Source organism: Lycium barbarum, chromosome 6 (genome assembly GCF_019175385.1).
Source record: "Lycium barbarum isolate Lr01 chromosome 6, ASM1917538v2, whole genome shotgun sequence".
Lineage (NCBI taxonomy): Eukaryota > Viridiplantae > Streptophyta > Magnoliopsida > Solanales > Solanaceae > Lycium > Lycium barbarum.
The window spans coordinates 131,155,337-131,172,303 of record NC_083342.1 but is presented as its reverse complement, the minus strand read 5'-3'; the positions used below and the strand labels follow the sequence as shown (position 1 = coordinate 131,172,303).

Below are 16,967 nucleotides of genomic sequence, written 5' to 3'. Positions count from 1 at the left end.
TTAATATTCAAACAGTGTTACAAAAGTTCTATAGTTTGGGATAGTAAGCTTAAATTGACACATTGCAATCAGTAAAATAAACATCCATTGACACCCTCCTTCTTCAATTGCTTGTATCTTGAAGCAAAGTAGTCAATCCAGCGTAAGAGGATCCTCCTTCTTCAATTGCTTGTCTTGCCATTTCCTTATACGCTTTAGCTCTGCTTCTTCACTTACCATTACTCTCTTTATTGCCTTGGCTATTGCTTCTTTTTTCACTCCCTGGCTACATGTTTTCTGCCATTTGACAGAACCAACGCCAACCCCAGTTCTCAAAACCTCAGTTACCAACTTTTCATTGAAACTTGCTCCGCGAATGCAGGCCATGTCACCATTGGCACCCCTGCTGATATTCCTTCTAGTGTTGAATTCCATCCACAATGCGTAACAAATGCTCCCACAGCTTCGTGATCAAGAATTAATACTTGGGGTGCCCATCCTTTTATGATTAAACCTTTTTCTTTCATTCTTTCCTCAAACCCTTCAAGCAGCCACTCTTCGTTGTCTGTTCTAACAACCCGAATGAATTCTTGTCCAGAAGCTTCAATTCCCTTAGCTAGTTCTTGCATTTGTAATGTAGTGAAATTTGCTATGCTCCCGAAACAAATGTAAACGACGGAACTGGATTTTTTTGAATCAAGCCATTTCATGCACTTGTGTTTGTCAATAGAGGATTTCTTCCCTCTTTCAGCTTTATCTTCAATGTCCCTGTTGCACAACGAAAGCGGGCGAATGGTCCAGGCTTTTCTTCCTAGAACCTTAGTGTAGTATTCAGCATAATCTGGTTCAAGCTCATAGAAGCTGTTGAAGATAATTCCTAGCCCTTCAAGCCTGATTCCCTGACTGCTTTTACCATCAGGGGTATATTTTTCTCTTCCTCTATAGGATCAAACGGTGACAATTGTGATCTAGTCAGCTTGATTTGGTGTGGCAAATTTGGTACAACAAAGTTTCAGAATCAGACGACACATTCTTGAAAGGCTTATGAAGCCTGATGCTCTCGCTGACCCAAAGGGCAAGGAAGCTTGTGCCATGAATAGCCTATCTTGGAATGTTAAATTTGGCTGCAGTGTAACTGTCCAAGGAAAGAATAAATCAGAAACAAGACAATTGGGGCTGCAACAAATCAGAAACAAGACAATTGGGGCGGCATTCTTCAATAAGCTGCTCTAGTGGTTCTTGCATCATAGCTGTAGCCTTGAAGAAATTCAAGAGAAAGTCATCGGAAGGGATGAGATCGAGGCGCTCACATTCTTCAGGCATGACGTTTTCAACAGCTCGGAATTTGATCAAACGGATGTCAATTTCGATTCCCAAATGCTTGTTTCTTTGAATAGATTCGGAGAAAACTGATTTATTGAGAGGAGTGGTGATTATGGTTGCCTTAACACCACTTGAAGCAACGAGCTTGGCCATGTCAAGTGTAGGAATCATGTGGCCATGAGCCATCATGGGAAAGAAGAAAAAATGGAGCTGACTCATAAGTGAAAAATCTGGAAGAAATAAGTGGCAGCAAAAAACAAAAGGCAAAAACGAACTAAGTAATAGTCCACTTCACTTTTTAATACACACCTGCTTGAAATTGTACAGCAAAATCAGAACTAGAGTTACAAAATGCATCCCCTAGCTTATTAAAAACAAAGGAATGGTTAAGAGAATTGCTTTCAGTAGTTCAGTTGGTTAGTCTGTTGGAACATGGAAATGACATGTTTATGTTTGTTGTTTTTGGGACAGGAAACCTTAACGATACATCTTAAACATCTGATTAGGCTTCACTTTTATGCTTCAATAGTGTAAATATTTTTATTATCTATGTACATAAAAGTTATAGTTAGTTTTTTTGAAATAATAGTGAGTTGGTAAAGTGCGGGTTATTGCACAGAGCGGAATTTGCCCTGTGCACGCTCGAAGGGTAGCGGCTGCGATTCCCTTGTCATAAAAAAAAATAGTGAGTTGATAATATAAGAAAAAGTAAACTAAATTATTACAATCAATTAAATTACCTGTAACCAATTGTCTTTAAGTAAAATGAGTCGCTCATATCGAACATGCAGTCAATAATGTTGAACTATCACGTAATGAATGTCTATAACATTATATTGACATATAGAGAATTCCAATTTAGTACTCAAAAATGGATCATGACGTCCACATACACAATTTGTTCCAACTTCTAGTTTAGCAATCCTCTTATGTTCTAGAGAACCTTTAAGGCAGTAGTATATAAAATAATTTGTGCCTTCTTACATTTCTCGCACAATTGGTATACCACGCACACCAAGTGTTTGTGAAAATGAGCATCAATGATGCTAAATCAATTTAATGTTTTCCTACTACTAACGTTTTATTTTTGTTTGTTTTTTCCTAGGATCTATTTTTTGATTAATGATTTCCGTAAATCAGATCTAGATCTGATACGGCTTTTTACCTTGAGATTCTTACAAGATAAATGTCTTTGCTTGTCAATTTTTGCAAATATGATCAACATCTACTGAATCAACTGTTTGATCTTTGTATTACTCCATTTAGTAAAATCTTATTGTACAAAGATGAGGCTTACCCTAGATCTAATCAAGGATATACTGAGTATGGTGTTTTTGATTATAGTTCCTTGCCTTATCCTTTGTTGCAAAGATTAGAGCACCATATCACATTTTATTTGTATATTTTTCTCCATTTTCACAGTTGTCATAGATTCTTTCTTGCTTGTATAATTTTTGTTTTTACAGTTGTCATAGATTCTTTCTTGCTTGTATAGTTTTTGTTTTTATTCTGATGAAGACAAATCAGCCTATGAAAACTCATTAACTCCTCCACTCCACTCCTAAAACTCATTTTATTTGCTTAGACTAAATAAATTAAGGGGTCATTTGCACTTTTGCCCTTATTTTGTGCTGGTCTTTAATACCCCTCTACTTGACCCAAAATAAGTTCGGAGGATATTTTTAGCCCTTTTTTCAAAGTAGAGGGGTATTTTTGACCCTTTTCCCTTAAATTTATGCCTAAGTGTTCGAAAGTAATGTTGTCACTATCCATATATGTTCAATGGAGGCTCAATAAAATTAGTTAGGGGTCTAAAATCAATTTTCAGTAGGAGACCTTATTTTTTTTTAAGAGATAATTTCAGAGACCTCGGATTTAGCCTTATAATACTCACTTTCCTTATGATTTTGAATATTACACTTACCTCCCTTATTTTAAACTTTTTGTAATCATGCTTATTTATATGATATCTTTCAATAACATTCCAAAAATACCCTCTTGTGGCATTTTTTTTAATAAAATATGAAGAATCATATATATTTTATTAATAAATAGTGCGGGTACAATTCTGTTTATCCCTTGACTCTTTTCTCCTAAATTTTCTCCATAATTCAAGGGTCATTAGTAGTGTATTTCTCAAACGTTGGATGATTTGAACCCCCTTAAGATGTATTTGATCACAAAGAACGTCAGGCTGCACTTCAGTATTTCGAGTTGAAAGTTAATATTTAATGTATTGATCTTTTTGTTAATACCCATGAATTTATCAAACTCCTACTAGATTGGCGATCGGAACAATATTTTGTTCAACTTTCTAACAATATGTTTGATTTTTAGCTTTAATTTAATTTGGATTCATAAGACAAATCAGCCTATGAAAATAATTAAATTATATTTCAAAATCTAAACAAACCACAAGAACTTATAAGTATCGATCGATGTGTTTGGTTTTTAGCTTTAATTTGATTTGGATTCATAAGACAAATCAGCCTATGAAAATAAGTAAATTATATTTCAAAAACAACACAAACCACAAGAAATTATAAGTATTAATCGACGGGTAAATCTTTTTTTGGGTAAAAAATAAAACATGTGTCCGGATTTGTAATTGGCCTATATTTTTATTAATATAAACATCACTTCTTCCATGTAATATGAGATAATAAATTTTTAGTTTGATAATTTTTTAGACTTATGAATAAATAATAAATCATCTTCAAAAATAAAAATTATATGGTCTTCATGTATGCCCAAATAATGTTTTATTTCTTAGGTAGTAAATTGTATTTTATATATAATAAAAGCCTAGTTTCGACATGGCTGCTTCTAAGTGAATAAAATTGCAATCAAGGACCTTTTAGTCATTTACTCATGTCAATAAATAACCAAGGGCATTCCACCTGAGTACACAACGTCTTATCCATTTATGCTACGTGTCTCTTGCGTTAAAAGTGAACAACCACGTATTAGTTTGGCTTTCCACCTGGCTCTAAAATACAGCATCCGTATTTCTCTTGATCCGGTAGATTTGAGAAAATACTCAAAATACCCCCCAACGTTTGATCAAAATCCCAACTACACACCTAACCTATGCGGGGGTCCTATTATCCCCCTGGACAAATTTTTTCAGTAGCAAAATGGCCCTTTTTTGCTGATGTGGCAGACCAATCTGCCAACCCCCAAATATTAAATGGCGGTTGTCCACACGCGCCTGGCCCACGTGCCACGTGTTTAATTTCGCCCCATTTTTTGACCCGGAACCCGACCCGTACCCACTTCTTTAATGTTGCCCCATTCTTCCTCACTCGTCATATTCAACAAAACCCTACACGACTTTTGCCCCAAATTCGACGGTAAACACCATTTTCACCCCCAATCGTTGTCAACATATTATCACGACTATATTTTCGTTGCTGCTCATTGTTCATCTAGTAACGGTTAGTTTCGTTACATCTTTTTGTTTTGAAAAAATGATACTACGATTTTGTGCATATTGTTTGAAAGCTGGACTATAAAGAACAAATTTTCAGAGTTCCCCAACTGTAATCAACATATTTATCATCATATTGTGCATAGTGTTTGGTTTTTTTTCCCCAAAAAACGATGTAGTTTAGGGTTTTCAGTTACTGTGCATGTGCTTATCATTTTTTTTTATTCCGTTTGACATTAAGTTGAATTAGTTGTTATTCTTTGTTTTTTATTTATTTTGTATTTAGGTAGTACATGGCTGATTTTGTGTATGTAACCTTAAGATAGTACTATGGAGGTGAGTTACACTTAAATAATGGGAAGCCAATATATGAAGGTGGGGAATTTACCGATATATTCGATGTCGATGTTGATATGTTTTTTTTTTTTTTAGTTGAGAGACTTTATTAAAGAATTAGGATACACAACTACTTGCACATTCAGTATTAAGCCACCTCACAGTGGCATTTTGGTAGATATTGATAATGATGAGGTTATTTTAAATATGACTGTGGGTTTGAATGATGGGGATACTGTGGAGGTTTTTGTCAAGCACATGGTTGATGAAGCAGTTGTTGACCCACCTTTATTAGAATATGTGAGTCATGGGGATAGGGAGGAATCTTGTTCCCCTTTTAATAAAGGGGCTGATGACATAGGGGCTGATGAAAGATGTAGTAATGAAAGGGTTGTTGAGGAGCCCTTAGATTGTCCTAATACACCTTTGTCCTTTTCTACTCAAACTTGTGAAAAACACCACCTTCTACCTCCTATACACCTGTTGCTACTACTGAAAACACACCACCCCATTCCTCTTTTACTTCAAATTTTTCAATTCCAGAAAAAACACCTCCTACCTATCCTACACCTGCTGTTGGTCCTGAAGAAACAACACCTCATTCCTCTTTTCCTTGTGCTGATACTACTGCTGAAAATACAGCAGGCCCTTCCTCTTCTAGACCTGCAGCTTCAGTTGAAAATAATCCACCCCATTGTTCTTTTACTTGTGCTGCTAGTGCTGCTGAAAATACAGCAGGTCCTTCATCTTCTACACCTGATGGTCATGAAGATCTTGAAGATGTAGGTCCAGTTAGATCTGATTCCTTAGATGAGGGTTCTGATTTCTCAACTGATGATAGTGAACAATCTGTAGATGACATAGAAGGGGAAGGTGAGGATGAATATGCAAGTGATGAGCCTGATGAGGTAAGAGAGTTGAGGGCTGAAAGGAGGATTGAGTTTCAGAGGGGAAAAAGAAGTGAGAGGGCAAAACCTGATAGTGAAGAGGTTCCAGCAGGTGAAGATGGTGTGGATCTAGGATTTGATGAAACTACAACAGGTAAGGTTAGTCTTGAGGGTAGGTTAGGAGGTGATGAACCTTACATTGATAGTTCTGCTGATGATAGCTTTGAGATAGATGAGGATGAGGGTTGGGATGATGAAGAGGACATTGAATCTGTTGGATCTGCCAAGAAGACAAAGGTTTACAAGAAGGAAGAATGATAAGAACAAAATCATTCATGACCCCACTGCCAAGAAAGTTGTATGGCAGTTGGGTATGGTCTTTAAAGATGTTGATGAGTTTAGAAGAGCAGTAACAAAATATGCTGTTAGGAAAAGGGTTAAGGTAGAAAAGTGGGTGAATGAGCCTACAAGGGTTAGGGTGAGGTGCAAGGATGGTTGTCCATGGATATTGTATGCTAGGCTTGATAAAACCACAAATGATTTCCAAATTAAAACTTACATTCCAAACCATACTTGCCTCCAAACTACCAGAAACTACTTGTGTAATGCCAAGTTTATTGTTGAGACCTATAGAAAGAGAATAAATGAGCAGCCAAACATTAAAGTTGTTTAGTTGCAAAAGCTAATTAGGACAAAGTTTAATCTTTATGTTGGTAAGACCACACTTAGAAGAGCAAGAGCAAAAGTACTGAAAGAAATCATGGGAGATCACATTCAGGAGTTTGGAAAAATCCTTGACTACAGGGATGAATTGTTAAGGACCAATCCTGGTTCCACTTGTGTAGTTAAACTTGCTGAACCAAATGCTAATAGTCGGCCTGTTTTTCAGAGTTTTTATATCTGTTTTGATGCTTTGAAGAAAGCATTTCAGCACTGTAGAAAATGTATTGGTTTAGATGGTTGTTTTCTGAAAGGGGTTTGTAGAGAACAGTTATTGGTAGCTGTGTGTAAAGATGGTAATAACCAAATGTTGTCTTTGGCATGGGCTGTGGTGGAGTATGAAAACAAGAGCACTTGGACTTGGTTTATCAGAATTTTGAAGGAAGATTTGGCACTTGGAGATGGGACAGATTTAACATTGATAACAGATATGCAGAAGGTATGTTTCCTTGATTTTTGTTGCAACTTTTTTTCATGAAAACTCATGTGTATTTGTTACTGTTTCAGGGACTATTTGTTGCTATTCAAGATCTTTTACCTGCTGTTGAACACAGAAAGTGTGCTAGGCACATCTTGGCTAACTTCAGCAAAGAATGGAGAGGGCTACAGAGAAGACCGCAGTTTTGGTTGAGTCTCAACTAAGGAGAAATATTGAGCTGATGAAGTTTCTTGGTCCAACGAAAATGATGGACAAACTGATGTATTACAACATAGATTATTGGTGTAAGGTCTACTTCAACACTAATGTAAAAGTAGATTCTGTAGATAACAATATGGCTGAGTGTTTTAATGCTTGGATCTTGGCTGCCAGGTATGAGCAATGCATATTTACCTTGCTGTGTGTTTGTTTTTACAAACTGTCTGTAGATAACAATATGACTGTTTGTTTATTGGCTAACTAGTAGGCACAAAACTATAATAACAATGCTTGAGGTGATTAGGGTGAAAATGATGGCAAGGATTGGAACATTGAGGGAGTTTGTAAACAATTGGAGATGTAACTAATCTCCAATGTGTACGAAGGTGTTAGAGGAAAATGCTAAACTTTCAATGCAATGTAACATTGAGTTTAATGGAGTTGCTGGTTTTGAAATTAGGGAAGGACTATATCAATACACTGTGGATATTTCTAGAAGGCAGTGCAGCTGTAGGGTGTGGCAGCTAAAAGGCATTCCATGTGCACATGCTTTAGCTGCAATTCAGTTCAAAAGGTATGATCCACTTGGCTACATTGACCATTGCTACAGCAAAGAGACTTATATGAGAACATATGAGCATGTTCTTCAACCAGTCACAAACATGGAAATATAGCCTGTCTCTACCCACCCTAGTGTGGCTCCACCGGACATAAAAAACATGTCTGGTAAGCCTCAAAAGGCCAGAAGGAAGGAGGCAGGTGAAATTCCAAAGTCTGGGAAGATGCCAAGAACTGGAATGGCCATGACTTGCTGCAACTGCCATAGTAGGGGCCACAACAAGAGAGGGTGTCCAAAAAAAAAACTCAGCAGCATGGACAGAACCAGCAAGTTCTAGCAGGGGAAGGGCCAACACATCACAATCACCATCTTCAAGCAAGGTCATGGGGAGACCAGAGAAACCTGTTGAAAAGAGGCCAAGAGGAAGACCTAGGAAAACTGCCCAGGCAGTAGGAAATAGTCCTGCACCAGCTGAAGTTCATGTTTTATGTTTTGCCCCTGTAGCAACTAGTGCACAGCCCACTGCTAAAAGAGGAAGAGGAAGTGGCACTAGTGCACCATATAAAAGGCCTAGAGTAATGGGAGTGGGTGTTTTCCAGGCAGAAAATGGGTTCAAAGCTGTTAATATGAGTGCCTTAATAAGCACAAGTGTTATTTTATGTGTTGTTTCCATTACTAAGTGTTATTTTATGTGTTGTTTCCATTACTAACTCCTTGTTATTATTTGTGTGAACAGCCTGGCATGTCAAGCAGCAGGATTGTGTCAACTAGTAAAGCAAAGGTCAACAGATCAGCAGAGGTAACTGGTGACATTGGCTACAAGCCAAGTGCAAATAGTAAGCTGAAATGGAGAGGCAATGAAGCAATCACAACTAGGAAACTACAAGAGATACAGGAGAAAATGACAAAAGGTAGAGGTAAATCAGCAAACCCAAGCCAAGAAAGCACCTGTTCACAGTCCAAGCAGCCATGGAAAATCTAATTATGATGAAAATTGTCCCTCCAGTTCTTAAATGTACACATTTATGGATTGACATTTTAGTATTTTGACTTGTTCGTTTAATGAAAAAAACATTACAGTAGTGTGGCTGTTTAACGTGTTCCAATGCCATTACAATACATAGCTGTTTAACGTGTTCCAATTCCATTTTGTCTTGTTCGTTTAACGTTTAATCAAAGGTTATTCAAGGCACTAAATCCGACATGGTCAAGGACCATTAAATGGCACTAAATCCGACATGGTCAAGGACCATTAAATGGCCTATTAATTCGGTTGGAAGGCATCTATATAACACAACATACACACACACACCATATCACACATTCACTACACTAAACTACAACAACAACATCAACGTGCAATCAGCAGCAAACACAACATACACGACAACATAACAGCAGCAAGCACAACAAACACAACAACATATAACATCTACATCATACCAAAATAAGATGCTAGCTTTCTTTCAGAAAAAGTTAACCCGTTCTTACGTGCAAACCGATGATTTTGTAAGTTTTTTTATATTTGTTATTATTATTTCAATAACGTGAAAACCGATGATGTAAACTATCTTTTTTGTTTATTGAAGATACTTCCACATGAACATCATGACATTTTTCCAACGAGAACAACGCATGCCGTGTTAAAGTATCAGGATGACACCGTTCACAAGATGACGTTCAAAATTGAAAAAAAATGCTCGTTTATGCCAAGGGTGGAAGGAATTTATAGATTCAAAAGGTTTGAAAGAGGGAGACACGCTAGAGATTTGGGTGTGTAAATGTGAGTGTGGAGATGGCATAGGGTTTCATGTATTTAAAAAAGAGATAGAGATCATAAATATTGACTAGTAGATCTCTATTATTCAATTGTCTATGTTTAACATCTCCATGTATGCTACTATTTTGATTAAGACAATGATTAATGTTATGTGGATGTGATTTTGATTTTAATTTCGGATAAACACTTCAAAACACCTTAACATCAAACTTCTTCATTCATACATGATAAAATAGATGTATATGTTACAAAATTTGCCATAACAAAAGGCAAACAAAACATAACATAGCCGAGACACTACCACCACTACCGCTATCTATGGCAATTTGATTTTTCCATTGTTTGAATTGCCACTACGGAATACAAAACTTATGAACACAACAATAATACAAACAACAAAACAAAAAACGAAATTCCTATGGAACCTACCCCCTTTAGTCTTCCTTGTGTCTTCTTTTTTTGGTCCATCAACCTTGACCAAACCCATGTCAATTATTTCCATAACAAACCTTAAGAAATGACAAAATGACTAAATATGAGCAAGAATTACTCAAGAAATTTAAAACAATAAATTTCACATGAACGAATTTAAAGAGAAATAAATGAGAAATAAACCCTAACTAACGAACCTCTTTCCAACGATTGGAGCGATTAAGGTGTTGATTTTTGGAGTATAACGATTGGAGTGGTTGAAGTTATGGAGTTGTTAGCTGTTTTTGACAAAATAATGGAGATGGGTGTTAAATGGGTGAAGAAGAAGATGACATAGCTGTTTGGTGTAAAAATGGAGGGAGTTCAAATTTTATCTACGTGGCATCATATGTGGCAGCTTAGTTGGCGTCAAAAACACGTCAGATGCAGATTTTTGAAGTCCATAACGCGCCACTGAGCGGTGCATTCACGCTCTCTGCCACATCAGCAAAAAAGGGTCATTTTGCTACTGAAATTTTTTGTCCAGGGGGGTAATAGGACCCCCGCAAAGATTAGGTGTGTAGTTGGGATTTTGATCAAACGTTGGGGGGTATTTTGAGTATTTTCTCCGGTAGATTTCATCGCCATGGCCAGTACAGAATCCTATTTCTTCACTACTGGTTTTGATTTTTACTCTTGCTTATGTATGAATTTCATTGACCTGTGTTTGTATGCAAGTGTGTTCTAATGGTGGCTGGTTATTTTCTCCATAGCTGATGCTTCATGGATTCACTGCTTTGACATTGTTCAGTTCTTCAGTAAAGAGAAAGATGAGACGGTTCTTTGTCTTAGGTTACGACTTTGCCGTGTCTTTCTGCTGATTTTTCAGTGAATATATTTCGTGATTTTTTTTAGGTACTAAATTGTATTTACTTATGATAAAATTATTAACAACTTTTGATACTAAAAATAATGATACATAAGTGGAAAAAAATTACGTCTCAAAATTTAATATGTTTAGAGTAATAGCAAATTGTGTACTTTAAACGAAAATAAAATAAATGTATCTCGTGAATGATGGTGCGGAGATGAGCAATGTAGGATTATAGGTAGAATATTTCTGGTCTAAAGTTATATTATTACAAAAAAAAAAAAATGTCCCAAAATTTAGTATTCAATAATTAATGACAACTTTGAAATGTTAGATAAGTTTTATCATTAAAACAAGTTTTGTTACAAAAAATGCAAAATAAAGGAAGTGACCGTAAACCCCAAGAGAAATCATTTTTTTGTACTTGTTGTTTATAGTGTCATATTTTACTTATAGTAATATTATTGTTTATATTGGTAAGAGTTAATTTAATTGAATAAGATATTTGACATGTCTTTGTAATACATTATCTTTGTTGTATAAAATATTAGTTATTAATATGGAGATTTGGATAATTTAATTCAAAATTCTACAAAACAATTACAGTTAAAAAAATATGCAATCGTTCTTCCTTTCTTTATAATTTTTTCCTACAAACTTCAATATTTTCTAAGCAAAAACAAAATCATAAAATTTATTTTATAAAAAAATTTTGGGGCCCTAAAAATTTTAAGGCCTAAAGCAAAGGCAAACTAGCCTCCACTTGAACTACCCTGTTTATATAACATTCTTTCTCCTTTCTATATTTTAAATTTAACTTTAATTTTTTTTATTTATAAGGAGTGATTTCCTTTAATCAATTATAATTTAGAGCGGTATACATAACTTCATAAAGATTTCTAGTGCATTATTTATCGTTCACTCATGTTTTCATTACGATGTGTTATATTTTTACTGATCTCCTAGAAAACAGCGTCACATAATTTGTTATAAATGTTCTTTTGACCAATTTTCTAGGATACCTGTAAAACATAAAAACACATGAAATCGTCGTGAGAATACTACCGTACGTTAAAATAATTGATAGTTTCAAAATTTACCTATTCTCAAATATTAAAAAAGAATATTTTAAAACTGATTTGGGAAGAAAAGGGCACACAAAATGAAACAGATAATACACCAATGGGAATCTTCTGTAGAAAAATGAAAAATCTAGTTATCAGCCTAGTTTCGGGTGTCACATGACATTTTCTGGAGGCACGTTTTTGTTGGGTTGCGTGCACCAGCAATGACTATTGTACGTATTGTTGCCGAACTCTTCAATGAAGATTCAAGAATTTCAATCCTTTCTAGTACTATTTGATTTCCTTGTTTTGTCATCCACTCATCCATATTTTGATTGAAAGCATCAAATGGTGCGATTTAAATGCAACTTTCGATGCCAACTTATTACTAGTTTGGGGACTTTCTCTAGTGTGGTCATTCCACCTAAGATATCTTATAAATGCATGAATAAATGATTACTTTTCAAGTCCAAAGTTAGTGACTTCCATGTAAGGCCTGACGTAAGGGGGGTCCCATGAGAAAGAAATCGTAGTTGAATTTAATCTAAATGGAAAAAAGATAAATTTGCATACATAGTGAAACGAAATAAAAAAAACAAATCCAAAAATGCCGTACCTGAAGTCTGAATCAGTATTTCTTTAATGTCATGGGTAAGAGCAATTTTTCTTAAGATATATATAGATTCAATTCGTTGCAATTCTAGCTCGATAGTGAGATTTTTTTTTTTTTGGAGTGGTCACCTAATTCGCAAGTGTTACGTCCAAAATAAATGTTTAGCCGTTAATCCATATTATATTAAAAGTGTGAAAGACCTTAAAAATATTGATTAAATTTTTTGCTCTTCATTAAAAGACTCCGCAATAGACAAAATAGTCATTTACTATTTTCTTCAAATTATTATTTAATTATATGATATTTCACCTAGCAGTCTAACACTGATAGGAGTCCTTTCAAAATAAAAATTATATTTATTTAAAAAGACATTTATTATTCACCTAATATTTAGGACATCAAAACCATCTAAATCTCGGTTATTAAATTCTAGAAAGTGGTCCGTGACCTTTTTCAGAATAATTTCCATGTAACTTAAGATTTTTCCTAATATTTAGCCTTTCGTTTAGGTATCATATAAACTATTGAAGTCCCAAAAAAAAAAACTCTAAAAAATCAACGTGCACTTATATTTTTGGTATTTTCAATTCAACTAAAAATGTGCCACTTTGACATTCCATTTATATAATTTCAAAATTTTAAATCAAAAAAAGAAAAACAAAAGGAAAAATTGCTTTCAATTACTTTCCATCCAAGACTCCTATTCCTATAATTTTGCTAGCAAGTTTGTGTAAATAAAGAAATAAGGTAAAGCTAGGCGTGCTGATACAACGTGAAGGACTGAAGGTAATTTTTTTGTTATTTCCATATATTATTAAGGAATAGAATTGTTATAGAGTACTATTTTCATATTTTGATGGCAAATAAAATTTTATTAGGGTTAGAAAAGTGCATCTGCAAATAAAATCCTATTAGAGTTAGAAAAGTGCATTTGTAAATCTATAAAAGAATTTTATCAATGAGTGAAATAATAGAGAAAGAAAATCTCCTTTCTTTTTTTTAAGGCAATATTCACTAGGCTTGTGGGCCTAGGGTTGATTTTATAATTTTTTCTCAAAACCAAAGCACATCACGTCTTTACATAGTTGCCAAAAGGCTAAGAAAAGCTAAAATTAATCTAATGAGCAAACTAGGATCTATAATAAATCCTAATCTATGATTACTAATGACCAAATAATGAAATGATAACTTAACTAATGTATCCACTTTCTCATAAAACATCCAGCAGATCCTAAGGTCCCTCTGTGCATGGCTTGCATTATAGACTGCATATGTGATGCAGCAATAGCTTCCCTTAGCATGTGTTTTGCTTGTGGTATTTGCCACCAGTGCTGTACCTACAATAACAGCCTTATTGTAGATTCCCAGTTCTTTAGAAAACCAGATCAGATCTTGATCCTCCTTGTCCATCCAATTTATTCCTCCTTGTGTTATAACAAGATAAGCACCCTTCTCAGCTATTGTCATATTCATAGTAGGCTGAGCAGTTGATAATACCACACACTGTGACATAGTCAATAGGCAAGTTAGATGTGACCTTGTATCAAGCCCTAGCTTCTTCTTTTTTTAAAAAAAAAAAATAGTGTTCTTTTTCAATTATATTCTTTTTATAATTTACATGTGTTAATATTGTCTATGGTGGATAGATGTTTAATTAATGATCTGACTATTTTCTTATTTCTTCATAGATTGGTTGATTCATGTCACAAATTCTATTGCTCCAGCCTGCTGATTTCGTCTACCTTGCTACCTAGCTCGAAGGCAGAAAAGGTTAGAGTTTTTTTGTAGTGTATTCTTTTTCATTGTTACCTTATTTAAATAATTTACATTAGGTTATATTTGTATGGTTGATTCCATAAAAGAATAAACCGTCTGCAAACATCACACATCCAATCATCGTACTTCTTCTAACTGTCGCTACCGTTCGAGCCTACGCTATTGCCATTAATCTCTTTGCCAGATTTTTTAATAGAACAAGGATTAGAAAGGTCATGGAATTTTAAGGTATCCCTATATCTCCATATTAGTCCATGAAATTCTGTTTAGAGATTTTCGCGGATCACTATTGTTGACACCCAATTTTGTCCCGCCTCTCCTCCGAAATACCTATTTACGCTTCTAATATTTTTGGAAAATAAAAAATATATATATTATATTTTACTATAATTATTAGCCTCTTATCAATACCGGCGTTTCACTATTCTATTACCGCACTGATTATTATTATTATTATTATTATTATTATTATTATTATTATTATTATTATTATTATTATTATTATCATTTTCGGCATTTTACCAGCTTACGCACACGCATCGCATTTATCTTTGCATAATTAAATAATAGCATTTATTTACTGTGGATTTTCGAAATATTATTACACGGCTATTACAACGCCATTTTTTATCTGAGCACTAATAATTGCATATTTTATATTAAGTAATATTTTAACACAAGTTATTTAAATAGGTCTTTTATTTAAATGAAGTAGCCCAAATCAACTCATACTATTTTCGGACCAATTCATAAGTCAACCCACATTTTTAATTCAATCAGCCCATTCTTTTAATTCACTAGCCCAAATCAATTAACCCACATTTTAATACCCAACCCAAAAATTGATTAAACCGACCCAATACCCGTGACCCGACCCGCCTGCCTCTTTCACTTAACAAAGGAAACCCTATTAGGGTTTCCTTCATTTTCTCCTCAACAGCGCCGCACTCCCCCTTCGTTCCCCTCCCCGCTTCCCTTCTCTCTCTTCTCTCCCTTTTCCCCTTTTCACCCATCACTCCCACCGTACCCTCTGTCACCACCACTCCGCCTTGTCCCCCACTCCTATCTTTCATCGTCATCGTCATCTCCTCTCCACTACCTTTGTTCCCCCACGCTTCTGCCACCCCACTTCACTCTATCCCCGCTCCTCTCTCTCTCTCTCTTTCTTCAAGACAAAAACCCTATAAATAGTGGTGGAGTAGATTCAAAGGGGAGGATTTTTTTTGGTTCACAAAATTACCCCAAGAAATAGAGGTTTTGATTTGGTGAAAAACCCCCCAAGAACTGAGAAGGGCTTTTGATTCAGAAAATTCCCCCAGGAAACTGGGATTTTTCGATTCAGAAACCTCCTTCAAAATACCGGCTTTTAATTGTTCGATATCGTCACAAAATTCAATCCTATTCCTTTACTGTAGATGTTCGTTTGAATCCGAGCATACACAAGTTCGAAATTTTGCAGCGTTCGAGTGGATATCGAAGTCCCGCACCCACTTCGCTGCACCCGAAGAAGGTCCGTAATTCCTTTTTTTTCTGTTTATTTCTTTTAGCAATTTTCTTTAATTCTCTGTTTGTATGAGTAATTTTCTGTGTTGGCATGTATTTATGTTTTTTTGGTTTAATATCGGTTAGCGAGTATTTGTTATCATGTGTTTAGTTTGGTATTTGTTAGATTAGTCTAATCATAGTTAATAAATATTATCATATGATTATGTTTGCTTAGCCTTATGTAATTGCAAGTATGTGTTTTAGGTATGCTTTAGATTTATCTGATTATAATGAATATGTGTTAGCATATGTTTGCTCAGCGTAATATTGGTAGGAGTACCATGATGGCTTTTTGATGTGTTAACATAGTTGATTACGCATTTTGTGACCTAAAACAGTAGTAAAAATATGTGTTAATTGTAATGACCCTCTGATTTATGTGATCTTTTTTTTGGTTATGGTCTTCTAATCAACCAGCAGCTTTATCATATGGTCGATTATGTGAGATGATCTATTCTAAACGATTACCATCTATGTATTGTATTTAAATCCCTATAAGACATCCTGTTTAGATTAACCAAGTGGCAATATGAGAGTAGTCTAAATAAAAGGGGACTATCTTGGACTTGTTCATAGTTAAGTGAAACCTGTAAAGACTGTGGCTAACAGTATCTATTAGCACATTTTGCATTGTCTGTGATTGTTTAAAAAGATGACAAATACCCTACACATATTGCATGACTGTTTGCTTTATTCAAAAAATGATGATGAACTTGACTTAGCTTCAACTGTTGGGGTCCATGGACTGTTTTTGTGGTAAGAGTTTGTTGGAGTTTGTTCGTATGATATGTTTTGTTGCAATTTTGCCTGGTTGGTTAAATGGAGATTCAGGTTTGAAGAGGTCAAAACTCAAAGTGTGTACTGTTAATGTCTCATGATAAGTTAACTAGCATGACATGGTAGGTGTTAAAATGAATCAGTGCTATGCATCCTAACTGTGAAAGGGGTCAGGGAGGTTGTCATTTGATTTGTGAAGAGATAAGGAATGATGTTCTAGAGTTAAGGTCTTAAGAAAGGCTTTGAGTACCCACTCAAC

The 16,967-nt window shown here is 35.0% G+C and overlaps 1 protein-coding gene, 1 long non-coding RNA gene and 1 pseudogene across 2 annotated transcripts; 2 read left to right on the top strand and 1 right to left on the bottom strand.

The window, feature by feature from the left end:
- Nucleotides 1-126: 126 nt before the first annotated feature.
- On the bottom strand, nt 127-1,521 carry LOC132599019 (scopoletin glucosyltransferase-like; annotated as a pseudogene).
- Nucleotides 1,522-6,715: 5,194 nt separating this feature from the next.
- On the top strand, nt 6,716-7,986 carry LOC132644676 (uncharacterized). Its single transcript, XM_060361274.1, has 5 exons — nt 6,716-7,114; nt 7,183-7,218; nt 7,263-7,486; nt 7,581-7,656; nt 7,699-7,986. The coding sequence occupies exons 1-5, from the start codon at nt 6,716-6,718 to the stop codon at nt 7,984-7,986; spliced, it is 1,023 nt and encodes a 340-aa protein (XP_060217257.1).
- A 1,223-nt stretch (nt 7,987-9,209) lies between these two features.
- Nucleotides 9,210-9,824, top strand: LOC132600226 (uncharacterized). The gene is made up of 2 exons (XR_009567160.1): nt 9,210-9,380; nt 9,461-9,824. It is a non-coding gene; the product is annotated as an uncharacterized LOC132600226 (long non-coding RNA).
- The last annotated feature ends 7,143 nt before the right edge of the window (nt 9,825-16,967 follow it).

Bases quoted from the DNA above. Each gene is read 5' to 3' on its own strand.
- LOC132644676 (XM_060361274.1), top strand. From the start codon at position 6,716: ATGGGAGATCACATTCAGGAGTTTGGAAAAATCCTTGACTACAGGGAT. The intron at 7,115-7,182 runs GTATGTTTCCTT...TTACTGTTTCAG, and splicing joins TGATAACAGATATGCAGAAG to GGACTATTTGTTGCTATTCA. The intron at 7,219-7,262 runs GTTGAACACAGA...GGCTAACTTCAG, and splicing joins TTCAAGATCTTTTACCTGCT to CAAAGAATGGAGAGGGCTAC.